Raw genomic sequence first — 15,842 nt, 5'->3', positions numbered from 1 at the left:
TTATTTTAACACCCATAACACCTGGTCTTCCTAGGTGGTCTCCCATCCAAGTACTATCCAGGCCCAACCCTGCTTAGCTTCCGAGATCAGACAAGGTAGGGCGTGTTCAGGATGGCATGGCCATAGCAATGATGGAAATTAGCACTGTGTACTTTTCTTGACTTCGGCCCTTCCTTCTGTATCTTCCTTTCCATTTCCATAATTTTTAAAATGCAGCACTTTGAGATGCACTTCTATTGGCTATGTAAACATTTTGTGGTTAGTCATTATAGGGATCCTGAACCAAAGGGGAAACCCAAATATTTCGATTTTATTCATCTACAGCCTGTACTGACCCAACAAAAATTAACCAGAACTTCCTGGAATTATACAGATAATGGACAATCTTGCAGAGTGGTAAAAAATACAAACTGTAAGATCAAGCTGACTTGGGTTAGAATCCTGGGGTGGTCATGGCTTGTGAGAGCCATTGGCTTTCCCCAGGTCATGGATGAGGTCGTTTTCCAGCAGTTCCTTCTTCTTGTCACTCGGTCTCACTGCATTGTTCAACATCGCTCTAACCACAGTCACCACTGGCACAGACTGATTACTGGCCCAAGACACTGGTAAGGAGCCAAAGAATTTCCTAACCAACCATTCACCTGGGCGAAATTCTTTCCTATCACATAACAGAACTCTAAGGAGGAAAAAAAAAGCAAAGGAAGAGATGGTAAGTTGCATTCAGACCATAGAGGGTGTGATGGACTAAACTGTCTCTCCCTGAAATTCACATTGAAGCCCCTACCCTCAGTGTGAATGTGTATGAACACAGTGCCTTTTGGAAGTTGATTAAGAATAATTTAGGTCAGAAGGGTGGGACCCTAATCTGATGGGACTGGTGTGCTTAAAGATGAAGAAGAGATATCAGAGATCTCTCTGTATATACGCATACAGAGGAAAGATCATATGTGGACACAGAGGAAAGGGGCCCACATAGAAGCCAGGAAGAGAAACCTCACCAGACACTAACCCTGATGGCACCCTGATCTTGGATTTCCAGTTTTCAGAACTGTAAGAAGATAATTTGTTTAAACTACCTGGTGTGTGATGTTATTCTGTTATGGCAACCTGAACAGACTAATACAGGGGGTAAAAGGTATTATTTGGTGCATGAAGTGGATTTTTAAAAAGGCGGCAGCAAAAGCTACACAGGAAATTCCATACTCTCTGAACCTGGCACCACTGTTTACCCCTTCCTTCAAAGCCAAAATATGGGTTCCTCAGAGAATAATCCACCTCCAGCCACCTTCTTTCCTATCTTAGATATCTTAGCTGTCGGCTTCTTCAAATGAAAAACTACCATCTAGGTAATAATCAATAATGGTGTACTCTCAGGCAGTATGAATACTCACCCAGGCCTAAATATGGAATAACGATCAAATTTTAATTCTTCCACCCTATCTTCTATTTCTCCCTGTTTAAAAACAAACAAACGAACAAACAAGCAAACAAATACATTTTTAGTATTTAATCAAGACCAACTTGCCATAATGCTTAAGAAAAAATAGCTTGGGGTTTTGAAGATAATCTGCTTCTGAGGGTCTCAATACAACTGACCCTTGAACAACATGGGTTTGAACTGCATGGGTCCACTCATGTGGATTTTTCAATTGACCTGAATAGTTCAAACTTGCATTTTTCAACGGTCACTCCAAGGCTGGGAATCAGAGTATGTGGAGGGCCAGTTGTAGTTACACACAGATTTTTGACTATATGGGAGGGTCAGTGCCCCTAACCCTCACATTGTGCAAGGGTCAGCTATACTTATAAATATCTTTCTCTAGATTTTTAGGTTCCAAAGAATCTGAGAAATTAAGGAAGAGATCATTTAATGCTGACTTGTAGTAGAGTTAAAAAAGAAATAAGTGAATGTCTGTATAGTCACCTAGCCTCTCATTTGACCAATATTAAAACAGATCCAGAGACAGTAACAAGTTAGAAATTTAACCATAAAAGAATAACCTCGCATTAGTCCAGAATTAATGTTACAGGCTGGAAAGCATTAACCTTTGGTTTTCTGGTAGTTCCAGTGAGTCAGAAGACAGATCCACAGACCCTCTATATTACTCATTTCCTAACGACTCCCACTGAATCTTAAGAGACAGTAAGATTATGTCGAGATGATGCTTTAAATTAAATTGATTAAATAAACCGCAAAATTTCATGCCAGGCATCACTATAAACAGCAGTGCCAGAGAAGCTCAGGTGGCAGGTGTGTCTAAAGACCTCTTAACTGAGCAGCATGCTCTCCCTTCTTGGCCTCTTCAAACCATTCATTTGTCACTTAATCTGTCACATCGTTCAATCTTAGGTGGCTTAAAAAATTTTTTTTTATGTTTTTTATTATATTCACAGAGTTGTGCCACCTTCATCACAATCTAAATTTAGAATATTTAATCACCCCTAAAAGAAACCCAGTACCAATTAGCACTCATTCCCATGCTCTCCATCTAAGCCTTAGCCAACTACTAATCTTTCTGTCTCTATATATTTGCCGATTCTGACCATTTCATATAAATGGAATCATACACGTTGTGGCCTTTTGTTACTGGCCTCTCACTTACATAATGTTTTCAAGGTTCACCCGTGTTGTAGCATGTATCATTTTTATAGCTGAATAATATATTTTGTAAGTATATACTACATTTTATCCATCCATTCATCAGCTGATGAAGATCTGGGTTGTTTTCACTGACTATTATGAATAATGCTTCTATGAACATTTACATGTAAGTTTTTATGCAGACAGGTTTCTTGGTTCGCTTTTTACAAAGATGTGTTCTGTCTCTATGAGCAGTGTGCATAAGCGGGCTGAGATGGTTATTTTTAGAAAAGTCTGCTTGCAAGGTTGGCCTTTGGCTTGGGAACTTGGACTTCAGGAGTGTTCCCATCATTACCTGATAAGGTAGTTTTCTGTATTTGTACAGGTAATTTACTATTTGTACAAACAGTGTGGTTTATGCTGAACACTTGCTTTCCTTCTGGAAGTAATTTTTTCTAAGCTGAAGGTGCCTACGTGACTAATCCTCATAAAAACCCTGGACTCCTGAACTCAGGCCAATTTCTCTGGTAGACAATACTCACTACTGGAGAAATTAAGTATATGCAACTACTCCACTGGGGGAGGACTCTTAGAAGCTTGTACCTAGTTCCCTCCAGACTTCTCCCCCATGTAATTCTTCCCTTTACTGACTTTGCTCTAGCAAATCAACAAACTTAGGGATCCTTCACAACAAACATATTATAAATTTCCTCAGGGCAGGAACCATATCCAATAATAAAATATCATCTACTCTGGAAAAGTTTAACAATCACTGCCTCAAAATTACTTCTAATGTTAAGAATTCATACTGATATTCAAGAGCTGCCATGTCTCATTTCTTGATTACTAGGTAATCAACAGGGGGAAAGACATAGGAAATTATCAAGTCACTCCTGTTTACTATATATATCCCTGCAAAACAGTCCCTATAGCTATAAAAATGTATACCATGCATTTAATGCATCTTGTATCATTTAGCATTTTATACTATTTAGTATTGCCAATTAGCCAGGCTTCGCTGAAGTATATGAAAGACAGAAAAATGCACAAACCTTAACTTGCAGATATAAAAATTTGCTTGACTTATCAGCTCCTTTGGTGGACATCAAGTTGAAATGTTTGCACCCTCCAGCTTTTGCCAGCTCTGCAGATTTCAGGACATAATCTCGATCAACACGAACAAATCCCTCCTGAGGGGGAAAAAGATGTGACTTAAAAATTTATCTTAAAAATTACTACTCGGCTTGGGTGGCAGGCTAGGAGGCCTAGAGGGGAATGGGGTCTAAATAAAATGCATCGAAGCAATACGTGAATGTCAGGCTTAGACCCTGGGAAAGGCTCCAAGTGTGATCCTCAGGATAGACATCCTGGCTTTATCAGCAAGGCCAGACCACAATTAAAAAAAAAAAACAGACAATGGATAAACTGGTATTTTTTTTCTCATTTAAAAAAATTAAACAAAAATTAAAAAACAAGCAAAAAAATAAGGAAAATAATTTAAACACATAAACCAAACCAATCGGCAAGGAGCAAAAGGAACAGTTAAGATCAAGTTGAGAAACTGCTTTTAGTCATACATTTCTTTGTCTTTTAATAACCTTACACCTTACAGCCCTATGTTTTCTTCATTTTTTGGTGTGTTGACTGCAACATGGTAAGGCCTTAAAGCAGGGCTGAGAGGCCTACCCAAGCAGTATGAGAACGGTCTATTAATTTCCAATTTTTGTGTATGTTTTACAACATACTTTACATAGCAAAGAGTGAAACCTCGCTCTTTCTTACTGACAGGTGTATAATCCAGACCATTTGGGGATCCCAAGTTAGGATTTAATCTGGTGAAGCTAGTGCTTGGGTCTTTCTTCTTAATTAACACCTCAGCATCAGTGCCATGCCCAGCACGTGGTAGGCGCTCCAAAAATATTTGAATGGGTGAATGAAAGTCCAATGAAAGCGGAGAAGATGCGAATCCAATTAGAAAAGGAAAGAACTCAGTGGCGATTAAAGGAGGAAAGAAGAGGATGGTGCCGACAACAGGACGCGGCTCATTCCTGGGCCTCACTGAAGGACACGGGTACCTGCTCCCCAGGAAAGGTAATTCCCTGTAGTGATACTCCTTGGGGCGCCCACAAATGCTGGCATGGCTCCAGCTCAAGACAGCTGAAGAGAAAAGTCTAAAATCTACTGAAACTGAACTTCCTAGGTACCTACAATTAATTAAATGAGGTTTTCTATAATGAGGATTCCAAATCTGAAGATTGCTTTACTGCCCCAGTGATTTTTTTCATTAAAAACTTGCCTATGGTAGTTATTGATCCTAAATGTTTTATTTCGTATGGAGATGCGTATCTTCCTTAGGATGTTAGAAGGCACCTCGGGAACTGTTGTGTCCAACTCCCTCACTGTTGTGATGTGAAAACAAGGTCCAAGGCCCGGTGTGTGGTGACTCACTGGCTAATACGTGGTAGTGGGGGCGGGGGGAGGCGGGGTATAAACCCTTGACTCTGAGCAGTGCTTTCCACTGCCCCCATGTTCCTTCTTTTCTCACATTGTCCCTAGCAATAGAAAATATGGAATTCAATTTTAAGACAACGGCCCCAAGCAAATGTTTTTAACTTTGTATTATAGTAGATCATAAAAGAAAATGCATTCTAAGTATAGCGCTTAGTGAATTTTCATAAACTGAACATCCTCTGCAACCAGCTCCAAAATCAAGAAACAGAACATTACAATTACCTCCAAAGCCTCTCTCGTCCCTTCTCATCACTCAAAGTACAACTATATCCACTACCCGCAAGGCAGTGTTATTTTTCTGCCTTACTTTAGAGAATATAAATCTAACTCTTAACAAATAAATCAACACCATCTTCTTTCGTGTTGTGTACTTGGACATTCTATCCTAATAACTGACTTGCCAACCTGTCCTACACACTGATTCAAACGTACGTTGTTGCTCTTTTTAAATTGGTGTGAAGCAAACCAATTTTAATTCTCAGCACGTCCTGAGAGAGGGATGTGATTCTCAGAGCCATTCTCCGAAGTGAGATTTTACATGTGCTGAAAGTGTGCCAAGGAAAACAATCTAAAACTACACAGAAAAACACTCAATTTTTCTTCTATTTCTTCCCCTCACTCCAATTCACCAGAATTCTGATTTTAATAACAGGTTCATTATTGATAATAAAATTACACAGCTGACTAGGTGGAATTCCTTTTCATTATTGCTGTAGTTTGATCATTTCTTGGAAAGTGCATTATAGTTGTCTCTGTTAAAATGCTTTTTCTTTCATCAGCTTCTTTAAAAATAAGGGAAAGAGTCAACCAATCACAAGTCTCTAGACCGACGCTGTCTCCCTCACTTAATCCAGGGCCAGTAAAAGGATAATTTGATTAAACTGAGACCTTAATTTATCTGGCTTTAGTTCTGGATCAGCCTTTCCTTAATAGAGTGCTGTCGGCTCCAATTGTTTGATGAAAATTAAAGTGACATAAATACCATGGGACTTTTTCAATCTGATTAGTCAGCTAAGGCACATCAATACCACCCCAGCCATCAGACGCTGGCGTCCTTCCTTTCACCCACCTCACTAATAACTGACAACTGCTCCTTGAAGGTGGAGCACCCACGCTGCTGCACAGGCCCCCACGCTTAACCCATCATCCTGGCTCAATGGGCCCTGTTGACAAGGTGCCCATACCTTTCTCCATCGCTGTACTCCAGACAAAGCTAAATATTGTTTTATGAGCAATCAATGGCTGTTAATCCAAACCGATTTCACAAATCCTCTGAGCCCTCAAGCTGATTATAAATACACATTTTTCCAAGCCCACAAATTTTGAATTTCACTCTCCCTACCCTGATGCTTGGCCTTTTAGCTGGTGAATGAAACTCAAAAGCAAAGGGGGTCAACGGCTTTCAAGGACTTAGAAACCAAAGTTAAACGCAGATCCTGGTGACTGACTCAGAGATATCAATACACACCAATTTTCTTCAGTGAGGAAGATTCCATTTATAGATAGAAGGGAGCTATTCTTAAAATTGTCTAGCACCTTTTCTTGTTCTCTAACAGCTCAAATTAAAAAAAAGAAAGAAAGAAAGAAAGAAAGAAAGAAGAAAACAAGCTGCTTCATGTCCTAGAAACCAATATTTAGGAAAATCATATTTAGTTTCCCAAACCATATGGCAGGAGAAAAGACTTCTGAGTATATTAAATCAGTTATGTATTGTGTTTTTAGGATTCCACATTTGGTGTGTCCTAGGAACCAGAGTTTCTTGTAGAAAAAGGAATTGATTAGATTAGTTCCCACTATGAATTTCCTTTCCCAGCACCCACTTGAAAGAAAAAGCACAATGTAATATGACTCAGCAGAGATATCCTCACAGGCTTCACAAACACTTAGGAAGCCTAATTCTCCAATTACTTTTATTTCAAGTATTCTTAAAATCCAAAGCTACTAAGTATTTCTTCTAATCTTCTTCACCAATGCCTGAGAACCGGGAACATCCTGGCTTGAAAACAATTCATCCTAACAGGTATTTCAGCACGGAATGATATGACAAGTGAGCTTGATTAAACTGAGACCCTAATTTATCTGGCTTTAGTTCTGGATCAGCCTAAAGAGTGATCTATCAGGAATGATCCATCAGAGGATCCTTTTCCAAGAAGGGAGGATCTATCATTCTGTAAAGGGTCTCACTTAGCTATATTTCTGTTTCAGATGCTCCTTCACTCCAACTGCATAAAATAGACCAGAAAACAGAGATGCTGACAAACAACAAATGGTATAATCTGACACCTCAGTTGTTTGTATACTGGAAGGCATCTCTGTATTTGATGTACATCAGTGGAAATAAGATCTTGGTTAGAGGAAGAGCTCTGGATAGAAAAATAAAATCAAACAGATACTGTGGATTCCTGAATCGATCTCTACGTTCTCATAAAATTTTTCCTTTGGGGTTATTCTTTTCTGTGTCGTGAAAATCAAAGTAAGCCACAGGCCAAAAGGGCCTCAGTGGTCACATCCTTGTCAGTACAAACAAGGATGCAGTGAACCACAGGAACTAACTTGCATACCTGGTATCCCGCAGCTACCTGGTATCCAAACAGAGGCTATGAGTTGGGTCCCTTAAATCATCTAAGACCTCTTCACTTCACAACCACCCCCTCACTAGACATCGAATCAAACAGCAGAGATTACAAGAGGGGTCAGCAAACTTCTTGTAAAGGATGAGATAGCAAATATTTTCAGGCCTCTGTTGCAATTACGCAGCTCTGATATCAGAGCACAAAAGCAGCCACAGATCATACATAAAGTAATGGGAATAACTATGTTCAAATAAAGCTATGGGTATTAAAATGTGAATTTCTTATATTTTCACGTCAAGACATAATATTCATCTTTTGAATTTTTTTAACCATTTAAACGTATAAAAACATTCTTAGCTCAAGGGCTGTACAAAAACAGGGAGGATGTATCTGGCCCAGTTTGTAGTTTGCAAGCCCCTGGATTACAAGGGTATATCATTGGAATCAGAAGCCATGTGATTTTAATGATGCCTAATAAATGTTGCAATGGCTGCATTAATCACATTAATGAATCATCCATTAAATAGAATCGAAGAACCTGGACTGCTAGAGCCTATGCCAGCTAGAGGAAGAGAGAAATGAAGAGGTGAAACCACATCATACCACCTCAAACTACCTAAATGAAATCCTTCTCTTAATACAAGTAAGGGGAAAGCACTATTCTTAATGGAATCTGAAGGGTTTTACTCTTCACCCAAGTTCAATGTGGATTTGGTTTTCAAAGGGTATTTCAAACTTCACTAGCATACAAGTTACTAAAACAAGGTGAAGGCCACCTGGGACTACAGTACCTTGAAAACCAGCAGGTGAAGAGCATTAATATATTCCAGTGCCTCCTGACAGTAGGTCCAACAAGGAGAGGAGGGCTGGCTGCATCAGAATCTCCCAAGGAGCCTGCTAAAAATAGTTTCCAAGTTTCCAACCTTAGAGATTCTGATCCAGTAGATCTGGATTAGGGCCAAGTCAGGAAGCCACTGCATTAATTAGACAACTGTGGCTTGTGAATGTGAAAAGGAAGATTAGCATCTTCCTTTTGCTAAAGAAAATGGTTTTCTGAACAGCTGAAGAGAGCTCACAGACCTTTCCCTAGCACCATTTTCAACAGAAATCTGGGTAGACTGAATTGTATGGGTTTCAGTGTTTTCCCCAAAAATTCATAGTTAAAATCCTAACCTCAGAATGTAACTTTATTTGGAAATAGAGTCACTGCAGTTATAATTAGTTAACATGAGGTCATGCTGTCTAGGATGGTTCTTAATCTAATTTGACTAGTGTCATTATAAAAAGGAGAAATTTGGACAGAGCCATAGGAAAAAGGCCATATGAAGAGATTCAGAAAGAGGGCTGCCATCTACCAATCAAGGAGAGAAGCCTGGAAGGTCTTTCCCTCACAGCCCTCAGAAAGAAACAATCCTGATGACACTTTGATCTTGTACTTCTAGCCTCCAGAACTATGAGATAGTAAATTTCTATTGTTTCAGCCATACTAGTTATGGAACTTTCTTATAACAGTCTTCAAAACTAATACACTTAAGATCACAGAGAAATAAGCCAGCTAGAGAATTTCAACACTGAGATGGAAGTCCTAAATTTCTTGAAGTTTCTCTACCAGAAACTCAGGTTTCTAAAGCAAAAAATGTGGAGCATTCCAGTTACAAAAATGGCTACAGAATGACACTTGGCTTGTCACCAGCTTTGCAGTTCATCCATCTGATGAACTCCTTTTTCCACTGAGTGGGCTGTTGACCCAGGATACCAGGTGGGGTGAGCCTGGAAATCCGCAACCCCTCCTCCTATCACCTAGCCACTAGTGAACGCTCACCTCTTTCACATTGCCTAGAGTTATCACAACCTACAACATTTATATTGCATCCACTCTATATTAGATTTAAATTTTATTAAATTGGATTTAATTTTCATTAAATTACATACAGACTTTCTGGAGAAAATATTGGCTTACTTTCTGTCACTATCATCTTAAACCATTTAAACCCTAACTCATTTCTGAGGTTATACATGGCTTAGTAGTCTTTTCTCTTGCTTACTCTTTAACTAAGGTTTATCTTTTCAAATTGATTTTGGAGAACATAAGGTATCGAGTATCCTGAGGGGTGGGGAACCAACTCCATCTAAAAAAATATTCTGGGCAGGAAAGACACCCAATGTCAATGATTAAAACTGCACTGCACAATTCAAATACAGCAAAGCAATTTAGACTTTTCCCTGGAGCGCCCTCTGAGATTTGCTTTAAGTCATGGAAATCAACTCTCTAAGCTCAGTGCAATGGTTTTTTTATTATGCTGAGTCACCTCACCCAAATCAGGGTGGCACTTCAGATAGAACAAAACTTTTTCAATGCTTTTAGAGAACACACTGCTTATGACTGTCCCTAAGACAGAAAAGACTGCATTAGCTGCTGAGCAAGAACATGACCTTTTCTAGGAGAGAGAATGTGACAAATCCTGGCAAAGCCAAACTTCTCTACAATCCACACTTCTCAGCACAGAGCTTAGAAACCCAGCTGTGTTCCAAAGTGGCACTTTGGAAATAAATAACGACTGAAAGCATAAATAGAATTATTCTTTGAAAACAAACAAACAAACAGAATTATTCTTCGGATCACCAGGAGACCCAGAGAAATGCATCTGAACCTAACTCCTTGGTTGGTATACACCAATAATCATTAACCATGTGCTGTCCTTATGATTGTGATGCACGGGCCTGTTTATAAACTTATGGTAAGCCCCCATGGCAGCATCGTGGTCCTGCATATTTAATAGACAGGTTCAGCTCCAGCAAGTAAATTCTGCTAGAAGGATGATAAAGTATAGTCAAGGTATAAATGAAATAAGATATGTTAACACTTGCCCAAGTTCTACGTAGTAGGCTATGACTTCTAACTACGTACTAACTATGACTTCTGGGAAGGAGTTGACACAATTTGAGCGCACCATTAAAAGGAAAATAAAACAGTTCTGCGTTAGTTAAGGCTGAATCACCACTGGAAGCTGAGTCATTGCTGGAAGCTAGCTGAGTCATGCCTCTATCATATTCTATCCCAGAAGTTTAAAGCTTGGCATGAAAACAGGTTGAAGCAAATCATTCAAGTGAGAGAGAATGCTTTAAGTATAAAAGATTTATAAAGAAAAAAGAAAAAGCCTACTGCTAACAGCATGAGCCAGTTGCTTTTACTCAGACGTAATAGTTTGCCTTAGCCAGGGATGTAGGGACAGCGATATTTGCAAGAGACAAAATCATGTGAAAATGTATGATGTCTCCAACACACAGGCTTAAACTCAAATATTACTCTGAAAGAAAGATGAACTTATCAACACTATTCAAAGTGCAGCAAAAGCTAGGGCAACATATGAAATTTTAAATAATGAGCTTATTTAGATTTAAGTGCTGCAAATGTAAAGAATAAGAGTGAACAAGAAAGGAATCTGACTGGCCCATGCAAAGGGAACAAGGTACATTTTTTCCTTACCGCCCCGGCTTTTCCTCTGGTGGTACCCAGGCAACAGAATCCAACATCATGATCTTTAAAGGCAGAAACATAGTCGTCCAACTTTTCAAAGTCCACCACTTCTTGATTCTAGACGACAAAGGCATAGCTGTATTTAACCTGATGTTATTTTTTAAAAAGACAGAAATACCCCTCCAGATTTAAAGAATTACAGGACATTACTAAAGAGTCCGCCTGCCCGCTTAACATCAAATTTTGTAAGCTCATTTCCTCCCACCAAAAAGCAATTAATCTGAATTCAAAATCAACAATGCACTCATATGGCCACAGTACACATAACTGGACTAGGGGTGATCCAGATCTCTAAAGTCAGGTTCAATTATAATTTTCTCTCTGTAAAAATAAAAGACTTGTCTTTATATTAACAAGAGGGATACCAATGAGGTGTAATGTGGGGGCAGGGAACAGTGTTTGGAATCTCCAGGACCTAGGTTTGAGTCTTGGGCCCACTAATTCCTAGACATAGAATTTTGGCCAAGTTATTACGTTATGCCTCAGTTTTTCAGCAGGAAAAGGTGAACGATAATCTTTCCTTCAGTCCCATCCATGAAGCACCTGTATTAAAATCAGCTAGTGTGTGCTCGATAAAAGGACATTCTTAGGCCTCACACCAATACTTGTGAGTCAGAAACTGCACTTTTAAAAAGCACCCTTGGTAATTCTCACGCTAACTGAAATGTAAGAATCTCTATCTAACTTCAAAAGTTTATTGTCAAACCTAAAAAAGAAAGTTTGAGAAGTTCCCATTACGTAGGAGTTCAAATAAAATGTTGCTTTCCTTCCTTGCCATCAACTCTTTCCAAAGAATTTTCCTGGCACTGTACACAAGGCTGAAGAAAAATGTTTGCATAACGTGCCTGACCAAAAGATGGGCCACCAAAACTCAACTATCAAAGCACAGAACTTGGTATCAGTTTTTGGTTACCAAAAGTATCTGACACACCCCATGAAGCCAGGCTATGAAGACCACATGTTACTCCCAAGTGTGAGCAAAGATGTCCATTTAAACAGAGAAGTCCTGATAAACCAAAGACATATGCAAAATTACCTGAACATGGATCTGCAGGATTCAAGAACATTTATTTGTTAGACTATTTGTTATCAGGAGTGTTCCACCTCTAAAACCTGTGGGATCAAGTTCAATAATTTTGGGGTCCACAGGATTATATTGCAGTTTAACTTACTGAAGTTCACGAACTTGGTTTAAATGCAAGGAAGGAATCTATCTATAGGAAGCTCAGACTTATTTAGGGGATTTACTCCAGACTGAAGCCTGGTGTATGGTTTGGTAACTATGAACGTGTGACAGTCAGGGGAATATTCCACTTACAGACACAAGGCTGAAATCCTAACAAGTGAGGCAGGGCAGCTTCTTATAAGTGAATAACACCACTTTCACAGCCACAGACCTTTCCTGCTCTGTAAAGCATTTTGATTTACTAGCATTCGTGTGCAGTGGACAGGGAGACAAAACAAGCAAAGTGCTCTGTCGTTAGAACTCGGCTTGAATGACCCTGAAAACGGTGTTGTTCTGTCTCCTCAGCTTTCATTACAACCTAACCCCAGCCTTATAGGTCCCTTTACTGAAAGAAGAATCCTGCCCAACGCTACACAGTAAGAAGAGGTGGACCTGGGCCTACAATCCAGGACTCCAGCTTCCAGTCTTGGTCATACACTGATAACCTCTCCCTGCCTGCACTGGCCAGGCAATGTTCTCCCTTTAAGCTTGAAATATGTTCACCCCGCAGGTACATTTTGAGTTTCAGCTCATATACCCACCACGTTTTTATAAGCTTCCTCATTGAAGGTCAGCTTCCTCCGGCCAATGACTGTGACTTTGGAAAATAGACCCTGTTCCAGGATTTCTTTTAAAAGTACTCTGCCAGTTTCCCCGCTGGCGCCCAGAATAAAGACGGATTTATTTTGCATCCTGAAGTCTTCCCGAAGCTTTGGCAGCGCCTCCATCTCGGTCATGCTATGGAAATAACATCAACAGGTATAGATCTTTGGATGTTTAAGGGGTGGCCTGGCTTACAGTGGGTAACGAGGATTGTTTATTCGTTCTGGGGAAAGATATTGTTATTCTCCGCAGTCGAGTCCCAGGTGAAAGCGCTGAGTCACCTGCAAGGCAGGGTGCCAACCCCAGGACTTGAGATAACCCACACCTCGGAAGGGGACACAAACCGCTGGCACCAAAGGGCCTCGTTCACTCACGGTACCCGTGGTTTCGATCCCTCCCTCCCCCGCCCACAGGGTGCGGGGGCCCATCTTGGTCCCCCACGAGGAGGAGTTACCTGGAGCCACCCTCTGGCCCCACATCCTCAAGCCATAGCAGGAGCAGGGCAGCCACCAGCGCCGCCACTGCTGCCGCGCTCAGCGCAGCGTACCTGGGCATCAGGGGAGACCCGCTTCCCAGGAATCCCTCGTCCCAACAGCCGGTTCGGCTGACGCCCTACCCCGGTTGGAGGGTGCCTGGCCGACTTCCACTTCGTCTTCCTGGTGACTGTGCTGCTCAAAGGCCTGGCCCCGCCCACATGGGCGGGGCCCAGGGAAGCACGCACAAGTCGTGGGAGCTGGGGCCCTGGTCGAGAGCGAAGGAGAGCGTGTGGGTAACACCCAGCGAGTTACGACGTTCGGACCTCCAGGACCCTTATTCCCAGCGTTATTCGTCATCACCTGAGCCGAGCTCACCCATATCCAAGGCCTCGGCCGACCGACTTGACCTTCGCTGATCCCTTTCTAAAAGCTGCAGTTTCAATAGTGTATTGACCATCATCCTAAATTCACCATGTCAAAAACTTAAACTTTCCCATCCGACTATCCCAAAACGGAACAAAACAAACCTATTTCTTGCCTATGTTGGGTGTCACTGTCCCTATATATTTGCACACTGCTCACTCCCTTCCCTCTGGGCATCCTAGTGGTCCAAAGCACAGTATTAATCAACCCAAGAAGACGCTGTCCTGGGAGGCAGGGCACCACATCAATCTCACCACTGTAACCCCAGCTCTGGGGGACGGGGCAGGGAGGGACAGTGCTTAGCACTTGGTAGGTGCTCAAGAAAATTTTTTTCATGGATGGATTTCTCTGTACCTTATATATAAGACCCAGCAAAGTAAGAGGTCAAACATTCTTTACTGATGATGCCATGACTCGTGCAAGTAGTAAGTCTCAGACATATTCTTTAATATAGACAACATAGGGAGGGGTAAAGGAAACAAAAGGGAGAAAATCTGACAGGGGACTCATGGGCAAAAGGTGTCCTGCCCACACCACCCCAAGTCATTACAGAGTTCATCTCTTTCCCAAATCGCCCCACCTCAAAGACAGTTCCTTTTTGAGTGGGAATTCTTTTGAAATAGCATGTCTTCCTTCTGATAAAGAAAAAGCAACATGAGGAAAGGCACATAAAGAACCCGAAGGTCCCATGAGGTGAAGAAGCACTAGACGGGGCAAAGGGTTTATTTGAGACATAGGGCCAAATGACCAGGTAAGCCACAGATGTCATGAGCCTTGAAAGTTAAGAAGAGGTGAAGAAATGGTGTATTGATGTGTTAGCGCTGCCGTAACAAATTACCACAAACTCGGTGTTTCACAACAACAGAAATTCTCTCACAATTCTAGATGCCAGAAGTCTGAAATCAAAGTGTCAACAGGGCCATCTTCTCTCTAGAAGCTCTAGGGAAGATTTTTTCTTACTTTTCCCAGATTCTGGTGGCTCCAGGCATTCCTTGGTTTGTGCCTGTAAAACTCTAATCTCTTCCTCTGTCTTTCCATGGGCTAGGCTGTGTGTCTCCTCTTCTATCTCTTATAAGGATACTTGTCATTGGATTTAGGGCCCAACCAGATAATCCAGGATGATCTCATCTGAAAATTCTTAGCTTAATTACATCTGTAAAGATCCTTTTTACAAACAAGGTCACATTAACAAATTCTTGGGATTAGGTGGTATACATATCATTTTGGGGGACACTATTTAACCTACTACAGAGGGCAAATGGGACAAATATTAGTCAAGTTTTATGCAAAAGGGTTGCTTGATGAGCTCTACATTTAGTAGATAAAGATGAAGCTGGAAGTAATATGCAGAGAAGGGATAAAGATAAAAGAAGGCTTTTGGTTGAAATTCTTGCCAGAGTAACCTATCAGATAAAGGCATAGACCAAAGCAGTCACTGCAGGAAAGAGGAGGAAGTAATGCATATAAAAGACCCTATAAAATAACTATCATACTATCAAACTGGGTTGTTTGAAGTTCTTTGCAGAAGAGCATAGGATTTCAAATGATAAGATCCAGGTATAAGCCCTAGCTAGTACATTGACTAGCTGTATACATTTGGTCAAGTTCTCAGTTTTAGTGTCCTCATTTATAAATTGGGGGTAATAACAAAACCAGCATATCACACAGATTTATGGCAAAGTTCAAATTACACACTACATAGGAAGGCAGTATAAGTTGGTAGTTAACTGTACAGGCCATGTATCAGTCCACTTGGTTTAAAATCTGGCTCTGCCATCAGCTAGCTAAGTGACTTTGGGCAAATTCCTTAGACTTCTATTCCTTGGTTTTCCCATCTATAAAATATGAATAATAATAATTACCTAAACCATGGAGTTTTTGTTGAAGGTTAAATGAGATGATCTAAATTAAA

At 40.7% G+C, this 15,842-nt stretch overlaps 1 protein-coding gene and 1 pseudogene across 3 annotated transcripts; both read right to left on the bottom strand.

Annotated features, from left to right (window-relative positions):
- Positions 1-9: 9 nt before the first annotated feature.
- On the bottom strand, positions 10-128 carry LOC118603603 (annotated as a pseudogene).
- A 161-nt stretch (positions 129-289) lies between these two features.
- Positions 290-13,740, bottom strand: HTATIP2 (HIV-1 Tat interactive protein 2). Of its 3 annotated transcripts, none has more exons than XM_036220508.1 (6): positions 13,648-13,740; positions 12,971-13,166; positions 11,153-11,260; positions 3,634-3,771; positions 1,392-1,453; positions 290-676 (listed from the first exon to the last, which is right to left on the bottom strand). In XM_036220508.1, exons 2-6 carry the CDS (start codon positions 13,163-13,165, stop codon positions 451-453), a joined length of 729 nt encoding a protein of 242 aa, XP_036076401.1. In that variant the 5' UTR covers position 13,166; positions 13,648-13,740; the 3' UTR covers positions 290-450. The 3 variants fall into 3 exon arrangements, with proteins under 3 accessions (XP_036076401.1, XP_036076400.1, XP_036076399.1); XM_036220507.1 differs by having other exon boundaries at positions 13,579-13,688; XM_036220506.1 differs by lacking the exon at positions 13,648-13,740 and adding an exon at positions 13,486-13,641.
- Between the last annotated feature and the right edge of the window lie 2,102 nt (positions 13,741-15,842).

This window comes from Rousettus aegyptiacus, unplaced genomic scaffold (genome assembly GCF_014176215.1).
Source record: "Rousettus aegyptiacus isolate mRouAeg1 unplaced genomic scaffold, mRouAeg1.p scaffold_m13_p_5, whole genome shotgun sequence".
Classification (NCBI taxonomy): Eukaryota; Metazoa; Chordata; class Mammalia; order Chiroptera; family Pteropodidae; genus Rousettus; species Rousettus aegyptiacus.
This window is presented reverse-complemented; position numbering and strand designations above follow the sequence as displayed.